Below are 25,559 nucleotides of genomic sequence, written 5' to 3'. Positions count from 1 at the left end.
TGTCTGATTTTCATTGGTTAATTTTCATAGAATTTTTATTTATTATTGCTTTTGTCAGATTCAAATTGTTTCTGTGACCATTGTGGGTTTTTCTTTCATTAACCGAGGGGTACCAACTATTTTGTCCACGTGTATATCTGTGTGATTTGTGCTACATCCTAACTGCAAAACAAGATGCAGTTGACAAACAAACATTTTGACTTCAAAGACATTTAATTGACATGCGTTAAGACAACAAGCCTAGAAATGTAACGAAGGCAGAGTTCAGGTAAATGACTGATTTTTACAAATGCTGAAACCAAAAACATATAGATAGAAAAACCTACAAGAGCTGAAGTCTGAGACGGACGAAAGAAATCTTTGGAGAAATAAAACTTACATTGAATTATCGCACGTTAACATTACAACACCTAAAATAAAGAGCCACGAAATAAACTTCTATGAATCAAAAATATTTAAAATAGATTCACAGTCACCACAGACGGACAGTGCGCCAAGAAAGACGGCTGTTATGAGATTAAATGAGCTTCAGATGAGACTAATTTTATTTTTTATGCTGTCTGAGTCACAATGTGTCCTTTGTGCAGATTGCTGATACGCCACAGAGTGCGACAAATTAAAATTAGATTTTGAAGAAAATGGATTAAAGGCCCTGGTGACCTAATGGGATTTGCCCTACAAAGCAATAAAACAGAACACAGCATAACAAAGCCAAAACATAACAGAGGTTAGCATCTTTTATTGACGTTATTAATCTATAAACACCTCCATCACTGCAGCGGAACGTCATCCTAACTCTCCAGTCAATGGAGTCCTTTGAGTCAGATTTTTCCGCTGAATTACCAAGACACAAAATAAGACTTTCGTGCACCAGATCAGGTAATATGAGAGTGATTTTGCTTCTTACACCTGGAGGGGGAAGTCAGCAGCAGCAGCAGGTTGAGGGAACCATCGTTTGTTACCAGCTCCTAGTCCAAAGACATGGGTTTGTCTGATGTGACAGCGGGCTTGTTGCATAGTCATTTCAGTTTGAGCGGGCGGCTGAGAATCTTTGCGTTATTCACAAGCGATTTTGCCGTCGAAGCTGGAGAGTGCGATTGCAAAGGCCTGCACGGCGCACATCGGGTAGTTGTAGTCCAGCGTGAAAATGTCATCGGCTATCCGACCGAACTGCATCACGATGTAGTCCACTGGAAAAAGCAAAGAACATTTTAAATGAAGTGGATTTAACCCTCGTGTCGTCCTGCGGGCCAAATTGACCCGTTTTAAAGTTTGAAAATGTGGGGAAAAAAAATATTTTTATGTCCACATTTTCAACATTTTTGGGAAATTTTTGAACATTTTTTTATGGGAAAAAAAGAAATGCTAAAAAATGTTTCTTTAAGAACATTCAACAAAAATCAACCAAAATACTGCGAATTTCACTGGATTTAGATTTTTTGTGAATGTTCTTAAAGAAAATATTGGACATTTTACTGATATATATGGAAACATTTTAGATATTTTTAGGATTTTTTTTTGGAAGATTTTTGTTCATTTTTCAAAAATATTTACATTTTTAATTTTTTTATTTTTAAAATTTTTTATTTCTTGACAAATTTGGGGATTTTTTTAAATAAAACTTTTAAAGGATATTTTTAAGGAATTTTTGGAATATTCTTCCTGAAGATTTTGCAAATTTTTATAAATTTGGGGACTATTTTGCAGTGTGTGTGGATTTTTTTCAGACAACGGAGCAATTTTTCTTTTGGTGCCCATAAATGAAGACAACAGGATGGTTAAAGTCTGCTCTAACCTAAAAAAAATTTTTTCTTTAAGAACATTCACTGCTCTAACCTAAAAAAGAAATGTTTCTTAAAATATTATAAGTTTTACTGATATATGTAATCATTTTAGATATTTTTAGGATTTTTTTGAAGATTCTTGCTGTTTTTTAAAAAATATTTACAAGAATTTTCTTGCCAAATTTGGGGGATTTTTTAAAAATAAAACTGTTAGGGAATTATTGGAATTTTCTTCCTGAAGGTTGTGCATAGTTTCTGAAATTTGGGGAATTTTTTACAGAATTTTTGGAATTTTTTCAGACTTTTTGCACAGGGTTAATGGTAAATTCTTAAACTGAGCATGATTTAATGTTGAAAAGCAATATGTTGAAAAGCAATAAAAGGAAAAAAAACGTCCTAGTTTGTTTTTCAAAACTTGGAGCCAAGAATTGGGCAAATAATGCTAAAATTAGTTCTTATTAATGAGTACTTTGATAAAGAGTCCTTAATGCTTGTTGGATGCCTGTCTTTATGAGATGTCAAAATGTTCTATGGTCTAGTTATTGATCTAAAGTGTACCATTCTTATCAGATAAAACTAAAGAGAAAGTACATCTAACGAACTGATCTTTACTATTTTCCTTAGTTGTATCTCGCCAGTAGCCTGCTGCGTATTTCTTTGTCCAATACATTAACGTGTAGACGTGAACAAACAGAGATGAGGACACAGTACTCACAGTCTTTGCTGTGGACTATCTGGAAGTTCTTGATGGAGGCCTGGGTGACCCTGCCGTTGAAGTTCAGCACGTGGGACGCCGTTTCTTCGTTCCACACGGGCGTCTTGTTGTGAAGCTCGATCAGATTCTCCATCCTTCTGTTCTGGTGCCTTATCAACAAGCCGTCACAATCCTGCAAACAATTCAGAAAACATTCGTCAGTGAATATCAAGAAAAAGCAACATGATTGTACAGACTAGCCTGGAGTTGTCTCGTAGTAAAATGAACACAAATCGAGCTGTGAGAATTATGGAGATCATCTTTCGAGCATTTGTTGAGGAGGACTAATGTGTGAACTGTTTTGAAGGTTCACTAGTAAGGACATGCCTTCTACAAAAATGTATCATCTGTAATATGTTCCTTCTTTCCAATTAGAAAGCAGCTGACATTTACTAAGTTATTACATAAGTTAAGCTGCTATTGTAGCTTTCAAATGCACTTTGGAGTCAATGGAGACTCTTTCTGTTCTGGACTCTACCTTGTAAATCACTTGGAGTTCTGAGATATTTCTGTGAGGTCTGCTCCAAAGGCTTCTGCTTGTGTTTCTCTAAATAGTTTATGGTGGATTTTATCGTCTGCTTTGGATCTTTGCCCTGACGTAGAAGCCCGTCTCTTTCCAGATTCAGTTTCTTACCGGCCTGCATGGCATTCTCACCCAGAATTTGCTGAGACTTGGTGGAATCCATTATTCTCTTTATCTGTACCACTGGCTGCCTCACAACCTCATTGCAGGATATTTACACCCCCGTGCTGCTCCATTTTCTCTTCAAACATTCCTTTCATGATTGTGGCCCAAGAGTCCACTTCTAACTTTATCAATCCGCAACACTTGATCCCAGAATGACTCCAGATGTTTCTTTGCAGAGTTCAGACACTGACCTTTGTGATGAGGCTGCAGATTAGGCTTTCTTCATCATGTAGACTGTTGTAATCTTAGGGGGCTTTTGCTTTGACCCTCTGCCTGGTATAAATGCACAATTATCTGGAAGTCTTCTATATCTCCCAGATTTTGTCTTAACTTTCACAAGTCTGCAAGAGCCATTTCTCAGTGAAAACTAACTCAAATATCCTTCTAAATAACCTTATCTGACATCTTTGCTTCACAGGCGTTGGTTGACTTCATTTTCTTTCAGTAGCTTACAGGCTTCTACGGTTGTTGAGTTCAGAAACTTTCATCATGTCTCAAAATGCTCTCGACTTTTAAAGGTCATCAAAAAAAAGGAAACGTTAATATTTGAACTTTCATTATTCTGCCGTAGGGTGATAGTTTCTTCTTTCTTTCTTTTCATTTCAAAACCTTATAAAACATGGTATTAGCTCATGGGTGCCCAAACATTTTCATAGGACGGTATATATCTATATGTATATAAGAACAATGTGCAATTTCACAGAAACCTTTCTGTAAACATTTATGTTTCTTCTAGAAGGAGAAAATCATTATATCTCTGCATGGTGTGCATTGTGTGCTGCTATTTTTTCTTTTTCATGCACTATTTCCTGTATTTGCTGCTGTAACATCAAAAATTTCTCCTCTGCAGCATCTATCTATCTATCTATCTATCTATCTATCTATCTATCCATCCATCCATCCATCCATCCATCCATCCATCCATCCATCCATCCATCCATCCATCCATCCATCCATCCATCCATCCATCCATCCATCCATCCATCCATCCATCCATCCATCTGATGTCTTTACACTTCTTGGTCGGAGTGGCACTCGATCGTTGTCCTTGTCCATTCCTGGGATGACGACTGTCATCCTTCTCGGCCCTTTCATCCCTAAAACGTTTGTTTCCTGAAGCCGGAAACAAGCAAAATTAGGACTTCTACATTTTCCACGTCTGTTTTTATGTCATTCCTGAAATGCACTGTAGAAAGGTGGCAAGCTGCAGAAATAACTTACATAGATGATGCCAGCTAACTCCTGGCGTGCATTAGACATGTCTGGAAGTGCTCTTTCTGGATTCAGAGCGTTGTCAAATACTGTGAACTTAGTCCCCATTAAATTTGACCTGAGGAATGTATAAAACAATAATAATCATTTATTTAAAACTGTGTAAACTATTCCTCTTTATGGCTGGTATTACATATTCTGTGTGCAGCTTTGAAAAATGTACCTCAGCTTCCCGACAAAATTCTCTCCACCTCTTGACAGATCTGTGGCATCGATGGAAATGAGGTAATTGGAAGTTGTGCTTTTCTTCCTTTTCCTCCCAGCCAACAGGAATGTCTGCAAAGAAGAAAGAAAGAAAACTGTTTAAAACAATCAAACTATCAATTATCATTAGAAATTCAAATAATTAAATGAACTAGTGGCAGTGCTGCTGTTGCATGTTGTTCATCATTTGTGTTTTGGCAGCATTTTGCAGTAAAATTTTTGAACTGTCTCAACGATTTGCTAGTTCATTGTCCTAAGTCATATTTCATTCCTGTACCAGTTACATTTACATTGTTCTGTGAATAGTCACTGCTATTAATTCTTCATTTGGCCAATATAAACTTGTTTATTAGCTGAATAGTGTGACTCACAGAACTACCACAAGCTGATTGTTTCTTCTTTTTTAAGTTATATTTCTTGGCCTTTTTCTGGCTTTATTGAGAGACAGGAAAGTGGGGAGAAGAATGGGGGAAGGAGCTGCAGCAAAGAGCCATGAGCTGAATTTGAACCCATGACTGCTGTGTCGGGGACTATAGCCTCTGTTTATGGGTCGCTCCTCAACCTGTTGAGCTACAGCGGGTCGTAGCTGAGTTGTTGTAAGCCAAGGGAAAGGAAGCAGGAGGACTTGCCCTCGCTGTGTATTCTGGGAAACCCTGAGGTTTCAACAAACTATATTTTCACCTCATTCACAATTACAAATTTAGACATAATGAGGTACACACGATTGGTCTGATGTGTATTTTCAAGTCAAGTATAGCTATTTTAATTGTCATGTTCACACAAATCAGAATAGCAACTCTGCTGAATAGACTGTAGTTTTCTTTTTTACAGTACTTGTTTGTACACTACCGCTCAAAAGTTTAGGGTCACTTAGAAATATTCTTATTTTTTCAATGAAGACAACATTAAATGAATGATAAATCCAGTGTAGACATTGTTAATGTGGTAAATGACTATTGTAGCTGGAAACAGCTGATTTTTAATGGAATATCTCCATAGGGGTACAGAGGAACATTTCCAGCAACCATCACTCCTGTGTTCTAATGCTACATTGTGTTAGCTGATGGTGTTGAAAGACTCATTGATGATTAGAAAACCTTGTGTAATTATGTTAGCACATGGAGAAAAGTGTGAAATTGCCCGAGGCAACCCCAAAACTTTGAACGGTGGTGTACACAATACAGTTTATATTTAACTGTAACATGGCTGACCTTCTTGTCGTTGTCCAGATGCAGGTAATACAGAGGGTAGAGGCTTTTGTCCATCCCTCTCTGGTCCCGAGTCACTCTGCATTTGACGGTGACGCCCTGAGGAGCCGGCTGCATCACAAACTTCTCCAGGTTGTCAAACTCAATCTCAGGTGAGGGAGATCTCTCCTGATCAGGAACAGGAAGTACATTTTGGTTCGCTCTCAATGTCTTCCTGTGTGGCTAACAGGACACAATGTGGAAAACGTTTCATACCTTTTTCTTCTTCCCTTTGCCCTTCTTTTTCTTAGATTTCTCTTCTTTTTCTGACTCAGAATCATCACTTTCCTCTGCCTTTGCTGAAGAGGACAAAACCTTTGTTACATGCTTGTGGTTGACTTAAACAATGGATGAAGTTAGTGTTGAACTTGCCTTTTTTCTTTGTCTTCTTGTCCTTGTCCTTATCTGCTGATGTCTGGAACATGGATGCAGAGCCAGCGGTGGATTTCTTCTTTGATTTAGTCGACTTTGTCTCCTCTTCACTGTCATCACTGTCGGATTTGGCAGCTGCTCAATAAACAAGAAGATTTTTAGCAGAATTTCACACATTTATGTTTGTGTTATTGTTTGTAATGAAGTCAACACTTTCTATTTCTAGTGTCAAGATGCATGCTGTTTAGTATTTAACAGTGTTTACAGAAGGGCAAACCCTAAACTTTTAATACAGAGGAATGTAATCACCTTTCTTTTTACTTTTAGACTCTTTTTCTCCATTTATCTGGAACATCGAAGCTGGCTCTTTCTTCTTGTCTTTTTCCTTTGACTTGGATTTTTTTTCTTTTCCATCAGAATCTTTGTCCTCTGAAAAATGAAAAAAAAAAAAACAAGTAGAATTTAAAAAATGTTATCTGTCCTTGAATGTGCTAAACTGGAGAATTGTGTAAACCCGCACTGAGGAATGTAACGTTTTTTTTTTTTTTCAAAAGGCAAATAATGTAAATCTGATTCCTTTCTGTAGCCGGCAGACGAGTTGAAGAGCAGCGTCGAGCGACTGCCAAACAAACCCAAACTGTAATCAATGAGCCAGCAGGGATCTGAGAGTGGGGCAGATGTGCAACAGCAGAACTCATTTTCAGCAGACACCCTTGATTTTGTGCAGTTTGAAATCTGCTCTCGCTGTTTCTTCCAGTTGTTTTTTTCAGATTCTGACAACTTGAGAATGTGAGAGGTAATCAAGTTTAACCCTCCTGTTGTCTTCATTTACAGGCACCAAAAAATATTGTTTCCATGTCTGATTAACATTATTTTGAGTGTGAATTTTTATGTGAATGTTCTTAAGAAACATTTTTCACATTTCTTTTTTTGCACCAAAAAATGTTCAAAGATTTCCCAAAAATGTTGAAAATGTGGACATCAGAAGTTCCACTGTGAAGGTATATATTTTTTCCACATTTTCAAATTTTATAATGGGTCAATTCTGACCCGCAGGACGACACAAGGGTTAATTGTGACAAAATTTTTTGTTAGAATTATAGCTTTGACAGTTTCTTTTATGCTAAGGAAAGCAGTGTAACATTAAACACATCTCCTGCTCTCAGCTGAAGCATCCATACAAAGAATCCAGGCTGCTGGAAGATAACGAGGTAATGGATGCCGAATTCCTCGCTCAAATTAGTGGCACAAGCCTCGCGTCCGCAAAACCTCGATTACACTCGCAGCACCGTCGACGCTCACTTATAAAACTTGTCCCATGTTGCCAAATCTGTCCCAACATGCCCTCACATCTACACTTGCTGACTAATGGCTTCTCAAAGCTGTTTGTGCTCTGCATGTTTTTGGCAGTAATGAACTGGAGGGATTGGGAGAACATCTGCTGAGGTGAACTCTTACATTGACAGAATTTGTAAAAATTACTTTGTTCAGTCCCTCCAGGAATTTGCTAAGTTGCGAATGATCGCACAAATTCACGCAAATTCAACCAAACTCCATGAATTCTGTGCGACCTCGCAATTTTGTCCAATCGCTGCAACTTTTCCACAATTTTGGCCCGCCTCCCGTGAGTTCCACCAATCACAGCAGTCCCCAGCGCAAACGTAATGCAGGTAGGCCACCAAATTCACTTCCTTGTTTATGGTTTGAGCATCCAGACATTCTAATGTCTCTCATTTACCGACAAAAATTGTTTTAAAGACCATGCAAAAACAATTCCCTGATGTTCTTCACCAAAGCAGAAGTAAACTGTTTTACACCCCGTGCAATAAAAAAAAAAAAATTTAAAAAATCATCGACTGACAAACATTTTTCTACCACGAAACATATCAGGAGAATGGCTGAAACGAGCAGACCACAGACCAGACAGATCACCGTGATGGAAACTGTTACATCCAGATCAGCTGGAGCTCTGAAAGAATGAAGTTGAGTTAGATTAATTATTCCACCAAGGAACACGGTGGAGTTATGTGATGATCAGCGTATGTGAATCATTCCTCTGGTAGCAGCATTACTCAAAAACGGACAAAGGGATTTGGATGAAATTTCCAGGGAAGGTCAGAAATGATACAAGAACCGAGTGATTAGATATTGGCAGTGATACAGCTTATATCCACGGATTTGTTAAGGATTTCCCATTGAGATAGTGGCACAGTAACCATGACAACAAATAAACACTACCTCAGTGGCCTGTTGTCGATCACACTACAAATCCACCACTGTGGACTTGATACAAGGAAGAACTGATTAAATTATGGGGTGTTTCTGAGTCCCATCAATCCCCACCACCCGCTACATATTTAGGTCACGCAGTTCAGTATTCCTACAGAACGTACACATGCAGAACACACACCTGTGCTCACTGTGAGGTCAGGGAATGAACAGTCTTGGTGGAGTACTGCTCTCTGAATGCTTTTCTTGTTAACTGACGTGACAAGCTGTGACTGTGGGTGAACACGTGTGTGCCAGCAAATGAAATGAACTATTTAAGCCATTGACAGGTATGTCCAAATATGATTCAAATGATCATTTAGTGCCTTAAATCTACCACCGACTTCATGTTAAACCAGTATCTGGCTGCTGCTAATTTCCCACCATGGTATGCCAGCTTGTGTAAACGTGTTGGAACGTTAAAGAATTCAATTAGGAATAAATATTGTCTATTATAATGCTGAAACATGTTCTTAAAGCTGAAAAAAATCAACTTATTAGCAATTGTCACTGTCTCTTGCAGTTTCATTGCAACAAATGCGTTTAAAACATTGCAACTTACATTGCAATTTTTTTAGAAAAGCTGCCACAAATTCTGCCATTTTAGGACGCAATGACCTCGAAAAACACCCGTGAAATCCTGGAGGGACTGTTTGTTTGGTTTGTCTCATTGTCGGCTGGTCACAGAGTACAAAACCTATTCATAGAACCTTTTAAAATTTACGTGACATCCTTTAGAAATAAGCAGGAGAGGAACAAATAACTTAAAAGTAAAGAAAATTCTGTTTCAAATCTACAATAACTGCTTTGGCACTGCTTGGTGCAGCAGAGACAAACTGCATGTATGCTTGATTTTTGAGTTTATAAACTAAAAGTAATGGCTAAAAGTTTGATTTTTGTTGAATTTCTGGTCATCTTTGCTCTTCTTTTAGCTCTGTCCTGAGTGCAGAGGGAAAAACGTGGCTCTGTAGTTGCTAAATTCTCCACTATGTTCACCAGCTGGTTGCTAATTGAGCCCAAGTTGGTTTTAGAGCCGATTCCTGCTGCTGCTGAAACCAGCATTAAGCAAACAAAACCGTAAAACTGCAGACAGGAAAACACACAATATATAATAAGGTGCAAGATGATAAAATGTTCTGTGGAGCTGAGATAAGCTGAGTCTGGTGATAATTCCCCCTCAGTGCAGGACTCTGACTGACCCTTTTCACAACAAGCTGTGCATCTATCAGTATATAAACATACTGGTTAGCCCTGCTTTAACAAAAGGCTGTTTCCATTTCATTATATTGACATAGACATAAAAGTGTGCATTTTGCCATCCAAATATTCAGCAAGTATTCTTAAAATAGTCTTTAGATGAAGTATAGCGTACACCATATCCTGACAATAGTAAGAGCGCACATAAGCTGGACGAGCAGCGAAACATTAACTCAAACTTTGTCATGATGAACACATGAACAAAATCTTTGTTCATGTGTTCATGTTCAGAAACATTTTTAACATTTCTTTTTTTCCACCAAAAAAATGTTCAAAGATTTCCCCAAAATTTTGAAAATGTGGACATCAGAAGTTTCACTGTGAAAATATATATTTTTCCCCATATTTTAAATCCCCAAACTTTAAATTTGCAAAACCTTCAGGAAGAAAATTCCAATAATTCCTTAAAAGTGTCCCTTAAAATTTTATTTTAAAAAAATCCCCCAAATTTGGCAACAAAATTCTCGTAAATATTTTCAAAAAAATGATTAAAAATCTTCCAAAAAATCCTAAAAACATCTAAAGTGATTACATATACATCAGTAAAACTTCTAATATTTTCTTTAAGAACATTCACATAAAAAAATCTACCAAAATCTAGCGAAATTCGCTGGATTTTGGTTGATTTTTTGTGAATGTTCTTAAAGCAACGTTTTTGGTTTTTTTTAGCATTTATTTTTTTTCCACCAAAAAATGTTCAAAGATTTCCCAAAAATGTTGAAAATGTGAACATCAGAAGTTTCACTGTGAATAAATATATATATATATTTTCCACATTTTCAAACTTTAAACCGGGTCAAATTTGACCTGTAGGACGACATGAGGATTAATACAGTTCAGCCTCAAAGAGACATGCAATGCAAGCACAGACGCTAAGGCCTTTCACTTTAAAAAGAGTCACACTTGTGGTTCATCATCTGGGAACCATAAATGTCTGTACAAAGTAAAATTAAACAAAAACAATGCAGATACTGAGGTATTTAAAAAAAAAAAACAACTAAACAAGTTTGGTAACCATTTATGTAACCCGCCCAGGCCTCCTCCTGAGCACCAAGAAGCTAAAAATAAAAGCATCTAAATCACAAACACACTCTCTGGGAACAATAAATATCTGCTCAATGCCTCAGTGCTGTTGGGTTTTTTCCACCTGGATCAGAGCGGTGGACAGACCGACTGACCCACTAAAGCCACGCTGTAAGCAGGGCTAAAAATACCCACTTTCTCATGGGACCTGAGGAGGACGAACTTATCAACCGAACCACCGTAACCTGTCAGAAAACACACCCTTGCTTCTCCCGTTCAAATCAGCTTCAGCCAGAACGTGTCCCTCGGTTTGTGTCTGACATAACTTTGGAGACTCGAGATGTAAAAGTGCCACACAAGAGGTTAAATGAGCGACTGACGTCCAAAACACGGCTGTTCAGACTCAGCCGTTGTAGTGTTTTAATGGCGTTTTCCACAGTTAGCTACTTAAGGACAAACTGCTCAATTAACTGCTGTGTTCTGTTGCCTCTGCTGCCAAGTCACCATTACACAATAAAATATTCTAATCCTCTGAGTCATACCAGTCCGTCACACCATGACGGAAAAATCTGTAAACTCTAAAACAGTTTGATGCCGTTTATATAACATAGAATCACCATAAACAGGTTAATCAGGAGAACAGTGGGTTTGTTACCTTTTTTCTCTTGAAAAAAATACATTTCCCAAATCCTGCACAGTTTTAAATGGAAAAATGCTGTAATATGTGTAATAATATTGTAATTTTTGCATCTAATTCTCAAAAAGAATACAGTTTTTCCTAGTTAAATGTAGATATTGTTGTACTGATAATGGAAACATGCTGCAATATTTATAACAAGTAACATGGTAATGGAAAAAATGCAGTTTGTACCGATCAAATTCATGTACTTTTGTGTTAATAACGGACATATGCTTTAATATTTATGACAGCTTTAACTGCAATTTTTGCTAAAAAGACACATATTAAATGTTAAATACACTAAATGTTGTGCTGTTAATGGAAAAATGCTGTAATATTTATGTAAATTTTCACATTTTTAAGGTTAAAGCTCTTTTTTTACTGTAAAATATGGAATGATGCACATTTTTAACTCTAAAATCAACAATATCAATACATTTCTTTACCGTAAATGTAGAAAATGTTTTACTGTAATTTTACAGTAGAGTTCTGGCAACCACAGCTGCTGCTTTTGTTTTTACAGTGTGTAAGCACACCGTTCATGCCTGTTTTGTATTTGTATTCTCATACCTTTAGATTTAGATTTTTTCTCCTTGGCAGAGCTTGCCGATGGAGAGCTGTCCTTTGTCGTTTTTTTCTTAGTTTTCTTTTTGGGGGTGTCCTCTTCATCGTCGTCGTCATCGTCGTCGTCTGTGTCTGAACCTGCAGTCGTGGAAAGTATATTTATTACACTATAAATACCTTCACATTTATGTGAAAACTACGTAATACTACATAGCAGTCAACGGATCACCTTTCTTCTTCTTTGGAGCACTTTTGGTTTTCTTTTTTGGCTCTTTCTCTTTTTCTTTTTCAGGTTCTTCTTTGTCTTTTTCTGGTTTCTTTTTCTTCACTTTCTTTCCATCTGCAACGTTGACAAGAAAACACAAGCGTCACTCAAGAGAAACATTCAAAATACCACAGCTTGTTGTCCGCTTTCTTTGTAGAAAATGCTTGAAACGTCACGTTCTCTTTAAGTTTCTCACTTTGGATGGCAGAACTGTCCTCTTCTACTACATCTTCACTCTTCTTGGTCTTTGATTTTTTTGGTTTAGCCTCCGTTCCGTTTAACTTAGCTTCCGTCGTGCCATTGGCCTCCTCTTTCTTCTTTTTAGGCTTCTATAAATTTTCCTTTTAAAAAAAAGAGAGATTAGAGGTGAGATTTGTGAAGGAAGGACAAGAAAAAAATGACCACAATTGAGAAAAATGAAAACCGTGAGATGAAAAAAGATTGAACCAAAATCGCGACAAGATTCTATAGAACGACTTACCATTGAAATGTGAAGAAGCAGGAGGTAGGAAGAGAAAGGGAGAGAAGAGGATTAAGAGAAAGTCTATCATCATTAGTACTTTGCTTGCTATTATTTTTTAAGTTAACTGATGCAAACGTGTTCACATTAACCCTTCTGTTGTCTTCATTTATGGGCGCCAAAAAAATAGTTTTCTTGTCTGAAAAGAAATCCAAAAATTCAGCAAAAAAAATCCTCACATTTCTAAAAATTTGCAAAACCTTCAGGAAGAAAATTCCAACAATTCCTTAAAAGTTTTATTAAAAAAATAATCAAGAAAATTCTTGTATATATTTTCAAAAAATGAGTAAAAATCTTCCAAAAAAATCTTAAAAATATCTAAAGTGATTCCATATATATCAGTAAAACTTCTGATATTTTCTTTAGGAACATTCACAAAAAAATCAACCAAAATCCAGCGAAATTCGCCGGATTTTGGTTGATTTTTTTGTGAATGTTCTTAAGAAACACTTTTTTAAACATTTATTTTTTTTCCCACCAAAAAATGTGGACATCAGAAGTTTCCCTGTGAGAATACATTTTTTTTTCTGTATTTTTGCATCAGCGCAGTGAGACAGTGACAGATGAAAGTTATAGTGCTGCTTTGTATTCATGATTTGTAACTGGACTTGAAGAATTCAAGCTTGAGACACACTGCGGGAGTAAACAGTGATATTATGCTTGTAAATCTGCGTTGTCTAGACCAGGGGTGTCAAACTCATAGTTCAGGGGCCACATTCAGCCCAGCAGTAAAATCACAGCATAATAGAGAAACAAAATGACAAAAAATGAGACAAACAACATAAAAGAAAACAAAAAAAGCCAAAGAAATGGGCATAAAAAGATTTTAAAAAATCACACAAATGACACAAACGAGACAAAAAAAGAAACAAAATGACAAAAACATGAGACAAACAACTAAAAAAAGACAAAAAACAACAAAAAAGACAAAATATTACAAAATAAGGCACAAAATGACAAAATCGAGAAATAAAATGACAAAAAATTAGACAAATGACACAAAACAAAACAAAAAAGAGACAAAAATTTCATTAAATACAAAGTGACAAAAAAGTGAACAAGACAAAAAAATTACACAAATGATACAAAAATGACAAACAAAGAAACAAAATGACAAAAAATAGTCAAACTAAACAAGCAAGACAAAAAAAAACCCCACCAAATGACAAAAACGACACACAAAACAGCAAATAAAGCAAAACACAAAATGGCAAAAAACAGCAAAAAACACAAGCGAGACAAAAAGGAAACACAAAATGACAAAACGAGGAACAAAACGACAAAAGTCAGACAAAAAAAAACAACAAAAGCAAGACAAAATATTACAAAAATGAGACACAAAAGAACAATGAGCATATTTTACTTTATGATTGAACAACTTGTCATGGTCTAGAAATTATTTTAAATTTATAGTTTTACAAATTTACAATCTGCAGTTAATGTCTTCTCTGGAATTTTTACACTTTGAGGGCCGGATTGGACCCTCTGGAGGGCCGGTTTTGGCCCGCGGGCCGCATGTTGGACAGCCCTGGTCTAGATTGTTTTTTTTTTAACCTGCCTGTCAGGGTCAGTGTGTATTATATGCTATCATTTGTGTCTGCAAAACAAATCTACCCACGGGTATTAATAAAGTAACCTTGAACCTTGGAATAATCTACTACTATTTTTGATCATACAGTTTTGTAACATTCACTCGCAGCCACACATTTAAAAAAAGAAAAACAGAAAAAACTAAACAAGTTTGGTAATCATTTTATGTAACCTGCCCAGGCCTCCTCCTGAGCACCAAGAGGCTAAAAATAAAAGCATCTAAATCACAAACACACGTTACTGGACATCAAATATTCGCTTTGCTGGTGCTTGTGGTGTTTTTACAGAAGATTGCAACTCTTTCAGAAACAATTAAACCTGCGAAGATGCCCTGAGGCAATACAATAAGAGTCTACACTGGAAAAAAATGCCCCTCTCAAAGCAAGAAATAAAAATTATTTCAAAGAATTTTTACCTTGAAATAAGTGAAAAAAATCTGCCAATAGAACAAGTGAAAAATGTCTTGGTAAGATTTCTTGAAATACGATATGATATTTAGAATATTGAGATCTTAAAATTAGCTGGGAAAACTTACTTTAAACTATATTTTACCAGGATTGTCAAGCTTAGGTGTCTTAACCCTCCTGTTGTCTTCATTTATGGCACCAAAAAATATTGTTTCCTTTTCTGAAAAAAATCCAAAAATTGAGCAAAAGTTCCCCAAATTTATAAAAATTTGCAAAACCTTCAGGAAAAAAATTCCTTAAAAGTTTCCCTTAAATTGAATAAAAATATTCCCCAAAAATCCTAAAAATATCTGAAGTGATTCCATATATATCAGTAAAACTTCTAATATTTTCCTTCAGAACATTTGGGGAAAAAAATCAACCAAAATCCAGCGAAATTTGCTGGATTTTGTTTGATTTTTTCCCAAATGTTCTTAAAGAAACATTAAAAAAAAAAAAAAAAAATTTCCATCAAAAAATGTCCAAAGATTTCCCAAAAAATTTTGAAAATCTGGAAGTTTTCACTGTGAATTTATCTTAAATCAAGTGAGATGAGACATTTTGACTAAAAATAAGACAAATAGACTTGGTAAGATTTAGAGTTTTTGCAGTGTAAAGGGGGTGGAGGTATGAAAGCATTTGAAAGTCACTTTGGTGGACATTTAGTGGCTCTCTCTAGTCCATCGTTGAAATATAAACCATCGCTGTTCTATCTTTACAACCTGCAACGTAAGATTCTGTCAGTGACGTCCAAGCCCTGATCCTCAGTCCTCTCCCACAAGATCCATTTAAGAGTTCTTACTTTCATATACCATAACCTTCACATATAGTGACTGAACATTTCCATGTTACACTAAATAAAAAGAGCACCCAGCTTGTGTTTTCACCAAACATTTCATAAGTGTGCGAGAAGTCTGAGGACTAAACCTTTCCACAAACCAACAGGAACAACAGTCCCGGGTCACGGCGATCAGGGTCAGTGTGATTGCGGACAGCGGAGACGGTAAAGGTAATCCTATTAGATTCTGCATTGATGGAGGCCTATTTGCGTCCACAGAAAATCCACGACCCAGAGTGATGGCAGCAGGGTTAACATTTGTCATGTTGTGATGAATTGATGCTTTTTACTTTTCACCCAAATGACCCAATTTGTTTGGTGTATCCGCCAACTGTAGCAGCAGACTTGGTGCCAAATAGCTTCTAATAAATGTTGCCCACTGTGCTAAAAGCTTAAACACTGAACAAATGTCCTGTTAGTGCCACACAGTATTTATAAATGAGCAGTTCATACTCTGATCAAAGTATATACTATCACAAAAATGTGCGTGAATCCTGCAACTGACTGAAGAGATTTGGATACAAGCAAGAGTCATGAAGTTATGTGTAAAAGGAACAAAGACTACGACTTAGTTTCTGTATCTGATGATGCAAGATGACTAATAGGCTAAAAGAGTTGATGAACTGTTAATGCACATAATGACACTAAAAAAGAAGAAGTCACTATAGGAAGCCTTTAACCCTCCTGTTGTCCTCATTTATGGGCACCAAAAATATTGTTTCCTTGTCTGAAAAAAATCAGCAAAAAAATTCCCCAAATTTCCAAAAATTTGCAAAACCATCAGGAAGAAAATTCCAATAATTCCTTAAAACTTTCCCTTAAAAGTTTTATTTAAAAAAAATCCCCCAAATTTGGCAAGAAAATATTTTCAAAAAATGAGTAAAAATCTTCCAAAAAATCCTAAAAATATCTAAAGTGATTCCATATATATCAGTAAAACTTCTAATATTTTCTTAAGAACATTCACAAAAAAATCAACCAAAATCCAGCGAAATTTGCTGGATTTTGGGTTATTTTTTTGTGAATGTTCTTAAGAAACATTTTTAACATTTTTTTTCCACCAAAAAATGTTCAAAGATTGAAAATGTGGACATCAGAAGTTTCACTGTGAAAATTTAGAGTTTTTTTTCCCACATTTTCTTTAAGACAGGTTAGTTTTGACCCGCAGGACGACACGAGGGTTACAAATGAAATGGAATAATGAAGGAAATCCTGTTGCTTTTGCTTTGGATGCCACCACAGTAGCACTATATTGAATTTCTCTCGGGATTCATAAAGTATCTATCTATCTATCTATCTATCTATCTATCTATCTATCTATCTATCTATCTATCTATCTATCTATCTATCTATGTATCTATCTATCTATCTATCTATCTATCTATCTATCTATCTATCTATCTATCTATCTATCTATGTATCTATCTATGTATCTATCTATCTATCTATCTATCTATCTATCTATCTAGTGACTGCTTTCAATGCCTCATGCGTGCTTTTGCAGATGCATTGCTCAAGAGATGAGCTCTATAAACTTAGACGTACATGACCGTTCAAACAGTTTGGGGTCACCCAGGCAATTTCATGTTTTCCATGAAAACTCACACTTTTATTCATGTGCTAACATAACTGCACAAGGGTTTTCTAATCATCAATGAGCCTTTCAACACCATTAGCTAACACAATGTAGCATTAGAACACAGGAGTGATGGTTGCTGGAAATGTTCCTCTGTACCCCTATGGAGATATTCCATTAAAAACTTACAGCTATAATGGTCATTTAGCACATTAACAATGTCTAGACTGTATTTGTGATTGATTTAATGTTGGAAAAACCCTGCTTTTCTTTCAGAAATAAGGACATTTCTAAGTGACCCCAAACTTGAGAATGATAGTGTAGTTGATCAAGATGAAAATTAACCCCAGATAAAAAGTGTCTGGTCCTGTAACTGTATTTTTGAAGCCATGTCTGAATATTGTCCCCGTTAGATAACCTGTCATATGATAAACCTCCCACACTGGCCTTTCTGTACACAGCAGTTATCTCAGATGTGGGTCAGAGATTTTTGTACATAAACCACATCATTTTAAGCACTCTTTCATCTTAAGTTTAAATCTAAAATTTCAATTACATTCCATTTTAGCTATGGAGAGCAAAATCATACAAATGCATTGCGCCATAACTCTGAACTTTGCAGAGGCAGGTTAACCAGAAATAACTTCTTACAAAAATAATTTGTGAGATCCCTTAGATCCAACAGCCAACATGTCATCACCAAGCAGCTGACTGATTATCTAACTTGAAAATCTATTTAAACTAAAAAAAGGAAAGAAAAATCACACACGCACAAAACCACAACTCAACCCGTTTACCTTCTCTGCAGACATTCCGTGGCCTCCGAATTCAGCTCCGTTTCTTTTTAGAGGTTAGAAAATAAAAAAGTGGGCCCCTCAAGAAAGATAATGAAAGAGTGAGAAAGCCGTGTGCTCACTGCGACTCCATCAGCAGAAAGTTGTTAATAGGATTTATGTGTAAAGCCATCTGCTCTGCAGAAACACGTCAACGGGAGAAACCACAAAAGGCTGGGGAGGAGGGAGAAGACTTGTTTGTCGTGTGTCCACCGTGCAGGGAACTAAAGCAAATTCTGGTTTTCAGGGTTCTCATGCCAGTACCAGCTTCAGCATGGCTCTGACAGTCAGAATAACCATCCATCACTGTGTTATATTTACCTGCAGCTGTGGGTCCGAACCAGAAGCTTCCTCCTCTTGAGTCCTGGAGTAAAAAGAGTTAAAAATAACATTCATTAAAACAATGATGACCTCTCAACTAAACCTTCATTTGAACCTAAAACCATTCAGGGTGTCATTCTGCTCTATTAAATCGCTTGTTTTTACATGTGTGATCTGGGATGAGGCTTGTCTTATCAGTTTCCATGAGCAAAGTACACCCAAAGATATTCAGTTTAATATCATATAAGACTAAGAAAACCAGTGAGTCTTGGGCATTTATGCTTCTAAGACAAAATTTTACAAAATGTAACCATCTGTCTCCACAGCCTGCATTCTCTGTGGAGCAAAGCACCGTTGTGACATTAACAGGTCACACAGGGAACGAGAACTGGGCCTGCCAGAAACAAATAAAGCTTTCCTTTGCATCTAATTGGTTTAACACCACTTGGCTAGTAGCAGTGGAAAGAGGGTATGGTGTGGCACTAATAACCATTCAGAAAACCACAGGTTGGACTAATGGAACGCACGAGGACGATACGTGACACAAATAAAAGCTGCTTACATGGCAAACACATTCCCATAGCTCTATAATGCAGTGTGGCAGCGCTGACTTACTGTACCTGTCGTTTGTCCAGGCCTCTTTGACGGTGTGATTGTGGAGAGGCATGGATGATATGGAGAGAGGTTACATCCAGATTCTGATCACCTGATTTTAAACCTGTATGTTATAGTATATCTGCATCACTATTAAAAGGAGCTAATTCATGCACGTGTACAACTATTCACCAGGTAGGAAGGTGATGTTCCCTCTAGAAAGCAATGTGGCTGTCTTCACCAAGCTTGCAAATGCCCACAAGGCTCCATAAACACCCTGATGCCCACAGAGGGGTCATATGACCCTTTGTCTAAGAGGATTTTGAACAAAGCAACAGGTCCCCCCATTGACTGCCACACAACCAGGATGGCCTGAGTCTTCAACTGGGATTACACTAATCAGCTATTCACCATCTGCGAGTATTTCTAGGATTTTTTTTTTCTTAAATAAACTGTGGAGCTTTCCAAGAAACAAAAAATGGGACTTCTGTGTAAGGCTAAAGTAAAACAGACTCAGGTCAAATGAAAATTGTGTAGAGTTAGTTCAAGTGTGTGTAACTGCACCAGAGCACCAGATTACAAGTGGAAGCAACTGGAGTCTTGACATTAGTGTGTTGTAATCTGGAGGCCCTGTGGTTTCAATCCAAGCAGAGAAATTACAGGTAGAAAGGAGAGATGAAAGCGCAGTGCTCCGCCAAGGCTGCTCAGTCGTGTCATTTGTGGCAGAAATCCTGGCATGATAGAATGTGTCCATTTAATATAGATGTACCCACAAACAAAATCAATTTGCACTGAGCACAGGCATGTGTTATACATGTATACGTTATGTATGGATACCGAATCGCATTACCTAAATATGTAGCGGGTGACGAGAATTGATGGAACTCAGAAACCCCCACAATTTAATCAGTTGTTCCTTGTATCATTTCCAATGGATAAGTCCCAATAAGTCCTCAGTGGTGCATTTGTAGTAGGATCGCAATCATGTGATCGTCAGCAGGAAGCTTTCAAATTTGTTCAAAAGTGACTGTAAATCGTGCAAAATGGCTCAGAATTTGACCAAGATGTGTGAGAAATGGTCCTGAATTACACAAACCTGTCCAAAAAGACTGAACATTTCATAAAATAAGTTGGAATTGGTCCAAAATGAGTTTAAAATCGCTCAAAATGACTCTCAGTTCATGTTAAATGAGTGAAAATTGGTCTTAAATGACCCAATTTGTCCACAATGATAACAAATCTATTGCACATTTTAAAACAAGAAAAGCACTCAGACAGCGCAGTACTCTGCTAAGGCTGCTCAGTCGTTGTATGATTTCTGACAGAGTCCTCAGCAGTGGATTTGTGGTTGGATCGCAATCATGTGATTGTCAGCAGGCAGCTGGCATAGTGTTCACTTGTTGTCATAGTTACAGTGATGCCGTGAAGCTATCTCACAATGACACAGGAATCTTTAACAAATCCATGGATCCAGACTATAAGCTGCATCACTGCCAAAATCTAATCACTTGGTCCCTTGTGTCATTTCTGACCTTCCCTGAAAATTTCATCCAAATCCGTTGGTCCGTTTTTGAGTAATGTTGCTAACAGACAGACGGACAAACGTACGCCAATCATCACATAACTCAGCCACATTCCTTGGCGAAGTAATAATCAGGACTCTTCACTTTAAAACTTAAAAGTAAAATACCTCTGACAATCTAATAATCCACCCACATTTCCTCTGATGGAACTACTCAGTGGTTTGTGTCTGATCTGAGTGACCTCGGTCCTTCCTTCACTGAACTAGTGGAGGTATTGAAAACAAAGTGTGATTTCCGCAGTCAGCCACCAGATGTTGCTGTACCCCAAGAGACAAAAAACAATGCAGGAAGCATCTGTGAGGCACCACGGGGCACATGGAGATACCGTCATGTAACTGAACTACAACTATTTGAAGCATTTTTTAAAGCATTTATCAAAACTCAACTGCAATAACACTAACAATTAAAGATGTACTTGTCCATCGATAAGGGGTTTTGTGCATCCTCCTGCTCCCTCCATGTATTATCCAGCTGCAGTCTGAGAGCTCACAGAGGAGACTAGAGGAGAGCACCCACAGCTGAAGTGAACAATGACACACGATGGGAAATAAAGAAGGAAAAATAGTGTGTTTTGTAGTTCTATAAGGCCGGGCCCTTTGTCCCTCTGCATCGCCGTGCCACTCAGGCTGTCCGGTCAGCTGACGGCTCTAAAGGGTCCAGACTAATGGCTTTGCTGGCATTCCTGCAAACGCTTGACAGTAACATGGCAGCTGGCAGGCGGCCTAAGGAAGGCCAGGGACCTCAGGGGAGCAGCAGAGGAGCCATCACCATCTTAAAGAGACAGAAACCACCAGATCCAAACCACACTGCAAAACCTCAAAATCTTACCAAGTCTGTTGGTCTTATTTTTAACCAGAATGTCTCATTCAACTTGATTTAAGATAAATTCCCTGAACAAGTGACATTTCAGCAACATCGAGGGACTTGTTTTAAGACAATGCATCTTAAATAACTTTTTAAGTCAAACAATCTTGAAATTATCTTGTTTTGAGTTGAATTTTACAAGAAAACTCAAAATAGGTTTAACCCTCGTGTCATCCTGGGGGTCAGACTGACCCGTTTTAAAGTTTGAAAATGTGGAAAAAAATATATTTTCACAGTGAAACTTCTAATGTCCACATTTTCAAAATTTTTGGGAAATTTTTGAACATTTTTGATGGAAAAAAAGAAATGTTAAAAATGTTTCTGAAGAACATTCACATAAAAATTTTTATGTGAATGTTCTTAAAGAAAATATTAGAAGTTTTACTGATATATATGTAATCACTTTAGATATTTTTAGGATTTTTTTGGAAGATTTTTACTAATTTTTTGAAAATATTTACAAGAATTTTCTTGCCAAATTTGGGGGATTTTTTTAAAATAAACCTTTTAAGGGAAACTTTTAAGGAATTATTGGAATTTTGTTCATGAAGGTTTTGCAAATTTTCAGAAATTTGGGGAATTTTTTCGTGGATTTTTGGGATTTTTTTCAGACAAGGAAACAATATTTTTTGGTGCCAGTAAATGAGGACAACAGGAGGGTTAATACATCTCAAATTAGGAGGCTACATGAAAGCAAAAATCTATTTTTGACTGAAAAACTGCTTCTTTTTTTTGTTTTTTTAGCATATCTGGCTTATTTTAAGACACCTAAGCTTAACAATCCTGGTAAAATATAGTTTAAAATAAGTTTCCCAGCTAATTTTAAGATCTCAATATTCTAAATATCACATCTTTTTTCAAGAAATCTTACTGAGCCATTTTTCACTTGTTCTATTGGCAGATTTTTTCACTTATTTCAAGGTGAAAGTTCTTCGAAATAAGTTAGTTTTTCTTGTTTTGAGAGGAGCATTTTTTCCAGTGCATTCTCATGTCAGTTATGCTTTATTACTGCGAGCAAGACGGTAAACATTGTGGAAGCAACGAGAAGCAGCGTAGCAGAGTATACCAGAGCGGCTGTAAAACCAGCTCTTACTATACTAACAACTGTAACAACAAGCCTGAATGAAATGAAAACACATTAATCAAAGTTATGGGGAAACAGGGACCACTGAAAGCATTTGTGCAAACACTAAGCCAGGAAGAATTATGTTAAATACATAAAGGTAGAGCTTCCATTGGCAGTGACCTGTGTTTGAGGAGGGGGCATGATGATGATATTTTAGTTCACCCGTGGGTTTAGTGCTGAAACAGCACGGTGGCGAGGACGTGAACCTGATGGCACTGTAAAGCAGGGTGAATCATCAACTCAGAGAGGGCCCATATCTCAGGAAGCACAAACAATGAAGACGAAACAGGAAAATGTGGGTTAAATGAATATCCCCAGAGGAGGGGATTGTTCAAGGAAGGTGGACGGGTACAAAAGAAGACAATGGCAGGAGGTCTCTTCCATTCATTATAAATGGAAAAAGATGCTATTCAGGAGCAAAAATAGTCCTGTGGATTGTACACAGAGTTAAACTCACCCCACATGGTTCAAAAACACGTCCTGTTTCATCCGTATTTGTTACGTGTGTTTATAGACACAGCATACCAAAGCTAAAAACACTAAAAATGATCCACGTCTGAGTGAAAGTCTGAGTAAAAGTGATGAGTTTGAAATCCTCAGAAGCTCACAATACAATTTACTATAGAAAAATGAAAAGTTACGAGATCCATTTATTATTTCTTAGTTTAACTTGATCAAAAAAATATGTTTGTCTAACTACTACTAGCTTCACAGAACACAATACCACCTTAGAGCAAATAATTTTAAAACAGTATAGCATTTAAATATCAGATTTTGTCATATTTCCAAGAATCTATAGTAAACCTATGAAACAAGCAAAATAAATTGTTCTTTTTTGTGACAGACGTCTGCGTTTTATTCATCATGAATTATAGAAATCAGTGGAAATGCAAGGCTGCTGTGATATATGTTGTCATATATATATATATATATATATATATATATATATATATATATATATATATATATATATATATATATATATATATATATATATATTAAAAAAAAAATTTTGGTTCACAACTGCATAAAGTGAGGAAGCCCACATGAGCTATGAATGCCAAGTAGAAGTTTACATGTTAATATTGCCTGTTAGTGCTGTATGCTAAATGTAACTCATGTCCTTTCTGAGATTTCTAGTTTCAAGTTAGTTATTATTTCCTGTCGTCATTTCATAAACATTTGAATTCATTTGGCCAATAAAACTAATTAAAAGTACAGTAATAACATGTTAACCCTGTAAGACCCAAATATAGGAAAAAAAATTACCAAAAAAGTAAAATAAAATAAAACTATATATATTTATATATATACATACATATATATAGTTTTATTTTACATTTTTCTATATGTGGGTACTTTTAATTTTTTTGTTTTATTGACCAAATAAATTCAAATGTTTATGAAATGATGACAGGAAATAATAACTTGAAACTAGAAATCTCAGAAATGACTGTCTTTTACACATAGCATACAGCACTAATACGAAATATATAAAGTCAAATACAGAAAAAAAATTGCAAAAAATAATAAAACAAAATTACATATATATATATATATATATATATACACACACACACACACAGATATAAAAATGTAAAATGAGCCAAAAAAAATTACATATACATATATAGAAATCCAAATATAGAGAAAAATAGCAAAAAATTATGAAATAGAAATATATATATATATATATATATATATATATATATATATATATATATATATATATATATATATATATATATATATATATATATATATAAAAGAAATTAATACAAAAAAGTGATGTTCCATTTTACAGGGTTAAGAAAGGTAATTTTGACAACGTACACCTTTAAAATCGATTTGATTGGTTTGATTTAAAGCTGTGTTATAATGTATATTTAATGGAAAATGAAACAAGTCACATGATCAGCCTTGTTACGGGTCACGCCTGTGGGATTGTGGGTCAGATGCAGAGGGCTACACCAACATTGCTAGAGAGGAAATGATATGGAATATAAAACAAAACTATCCTGCATGGTCTGAGACAGTAATTGTGACCTTTATATTTTTTTTGCTTCATATTTGCTGGCATTATTTGTTAAAGTGCTTTTTATGGATGGTTTTAATATATTGTTGTCCTAAACTAGTGTATTGGACCCGTCTAACGACAGAAAACTAGCCTGAATGACTTACTTTTGGAATCTGTCTAATTAGAGACATTTTTTGTGAGACTTTGTGTATATTTGAATAGTTTGTATGTCCTTAATTTTCATAGTTTTCATGGCGTCGGCTGACTGAGGAGAAAAATAAATGTTGAAACCCATCTGTATGATGCGTGGCCTTCAGGCCTGATGTTCTGTCACAAACAGAGTTCTTCATAGACGATTTAACTTATAGATGAAAACTCAGAGGACAATGAAAATCCTTTACGATTCATTATGAGTGGAGACAACCGTGAACAGCTCCAATGAACTCACTGCTTACTGTAATCGTCAAGTCTAAAACAGAGCAGCGGATTAAAACTTCATCAGTAATGTCATCTGGTCTGATGGTTCCTGTCTCAAGAGCTGAGATATGAAGCTTCTTTTCTCCTCAACACAAAATGACCTCTTTATTTGTACACATGTGCTCTTCATCGGACCACCGGGGTTGACTTGGCGAGGAGATAAGAAGTAATGCTTAGACAAACGTTTGCCATTAAGGCTTAAGAAGCAATGTACCAGATCTAATAAAGAGCAAATTGAGAGCGCTCCCTCACACACAAGCCTCTCTGGTATCCTGTTCTTCTTGATAAAATCTTCTGAGCTGGATAATACGGAGTCGGAGTGCATTACTTGAACATACTGACCCAAAAGAGAGGAAAAAGTTCGAGGTGGATCTATTGAAATACACAACGAGGCACA

The 25,559-nt window shown here is 36.3% G+C and overlaps 1 protein-coding gene across 2 annotated transcripts; it reads right to left on the bottom strand.

The window, feature by feature from the left end:
* Positions 1 to 194: 194 nt before the first annotated feature.
* LOC111576924 (tubby-related protein 1-like) lies at positions 195 to 19,260 on the bottom strand. 2 transcript variants are annotated; one of them, XM_055010926.1, is made up of 14 exons: positions 19,122 to 19,260; positions 18,502 to 18,544; positions 12,574 to 12,706; positions 12,342 to 12,452; positions 12,119 to 12,250; positions 6,631 to 6,750; positions 6,322 to 6,456; positions 6,166 to 6,248; positions 5,914 to 6,078; positions 4,662 to 4,774; positions 4,448 to 4,556; positions 4,241 to 4,339; positions 2,500 to 2,671; positions 195 to 1,190 (listed from the first exon to the last, which is right to left on the bottom strand). In XM_055010926.1, the coding sequence occupies exons 1-14, from the start codon at positions 19,166 to 19,168 to the stop codon at positions 1,057 to 1,059; spliced, it is 1,596 nt and encodes a 531-aa protein (XP_054866901.1). In that variant the 5' UTR covers positions 19,169 to 19,260; the 3' UTR covers positions 195 to 1,056. The 2 variants fall into 2 exon arrangements, with proteins under 2 accessions (XP_054866901.1, XP_054866902.1); XM_055010927.1 differs by lacking the exons at positions 18,502 to 18,544; positions 19,122 to 19,260 and adding an exon at positions 18,145 to 18,303.
* Between the last annotated feature and the right edge of the window lie 6,299 nt (positions 19,261 to 25,559).

This window comes from Amphiprion ocellaris, chromosome 5, assembly GCF_022539595.1.
Source record: "Amphiprion ocellaris isolate individual 3 ecotype Okinawa chromosome 5, ASM2253959v1, whole genome shotgun sequence".
In the NCBI taxonomy this organism is placed as follows: Eukaryota; Metazoa; Chordata; class Actinopteri; family Pomacentridae; genus Amphiprion; species Amphiprion ocellaris.
This window is presented reverse-complemented; position numbering and strand designations above follow the sequence as displayed.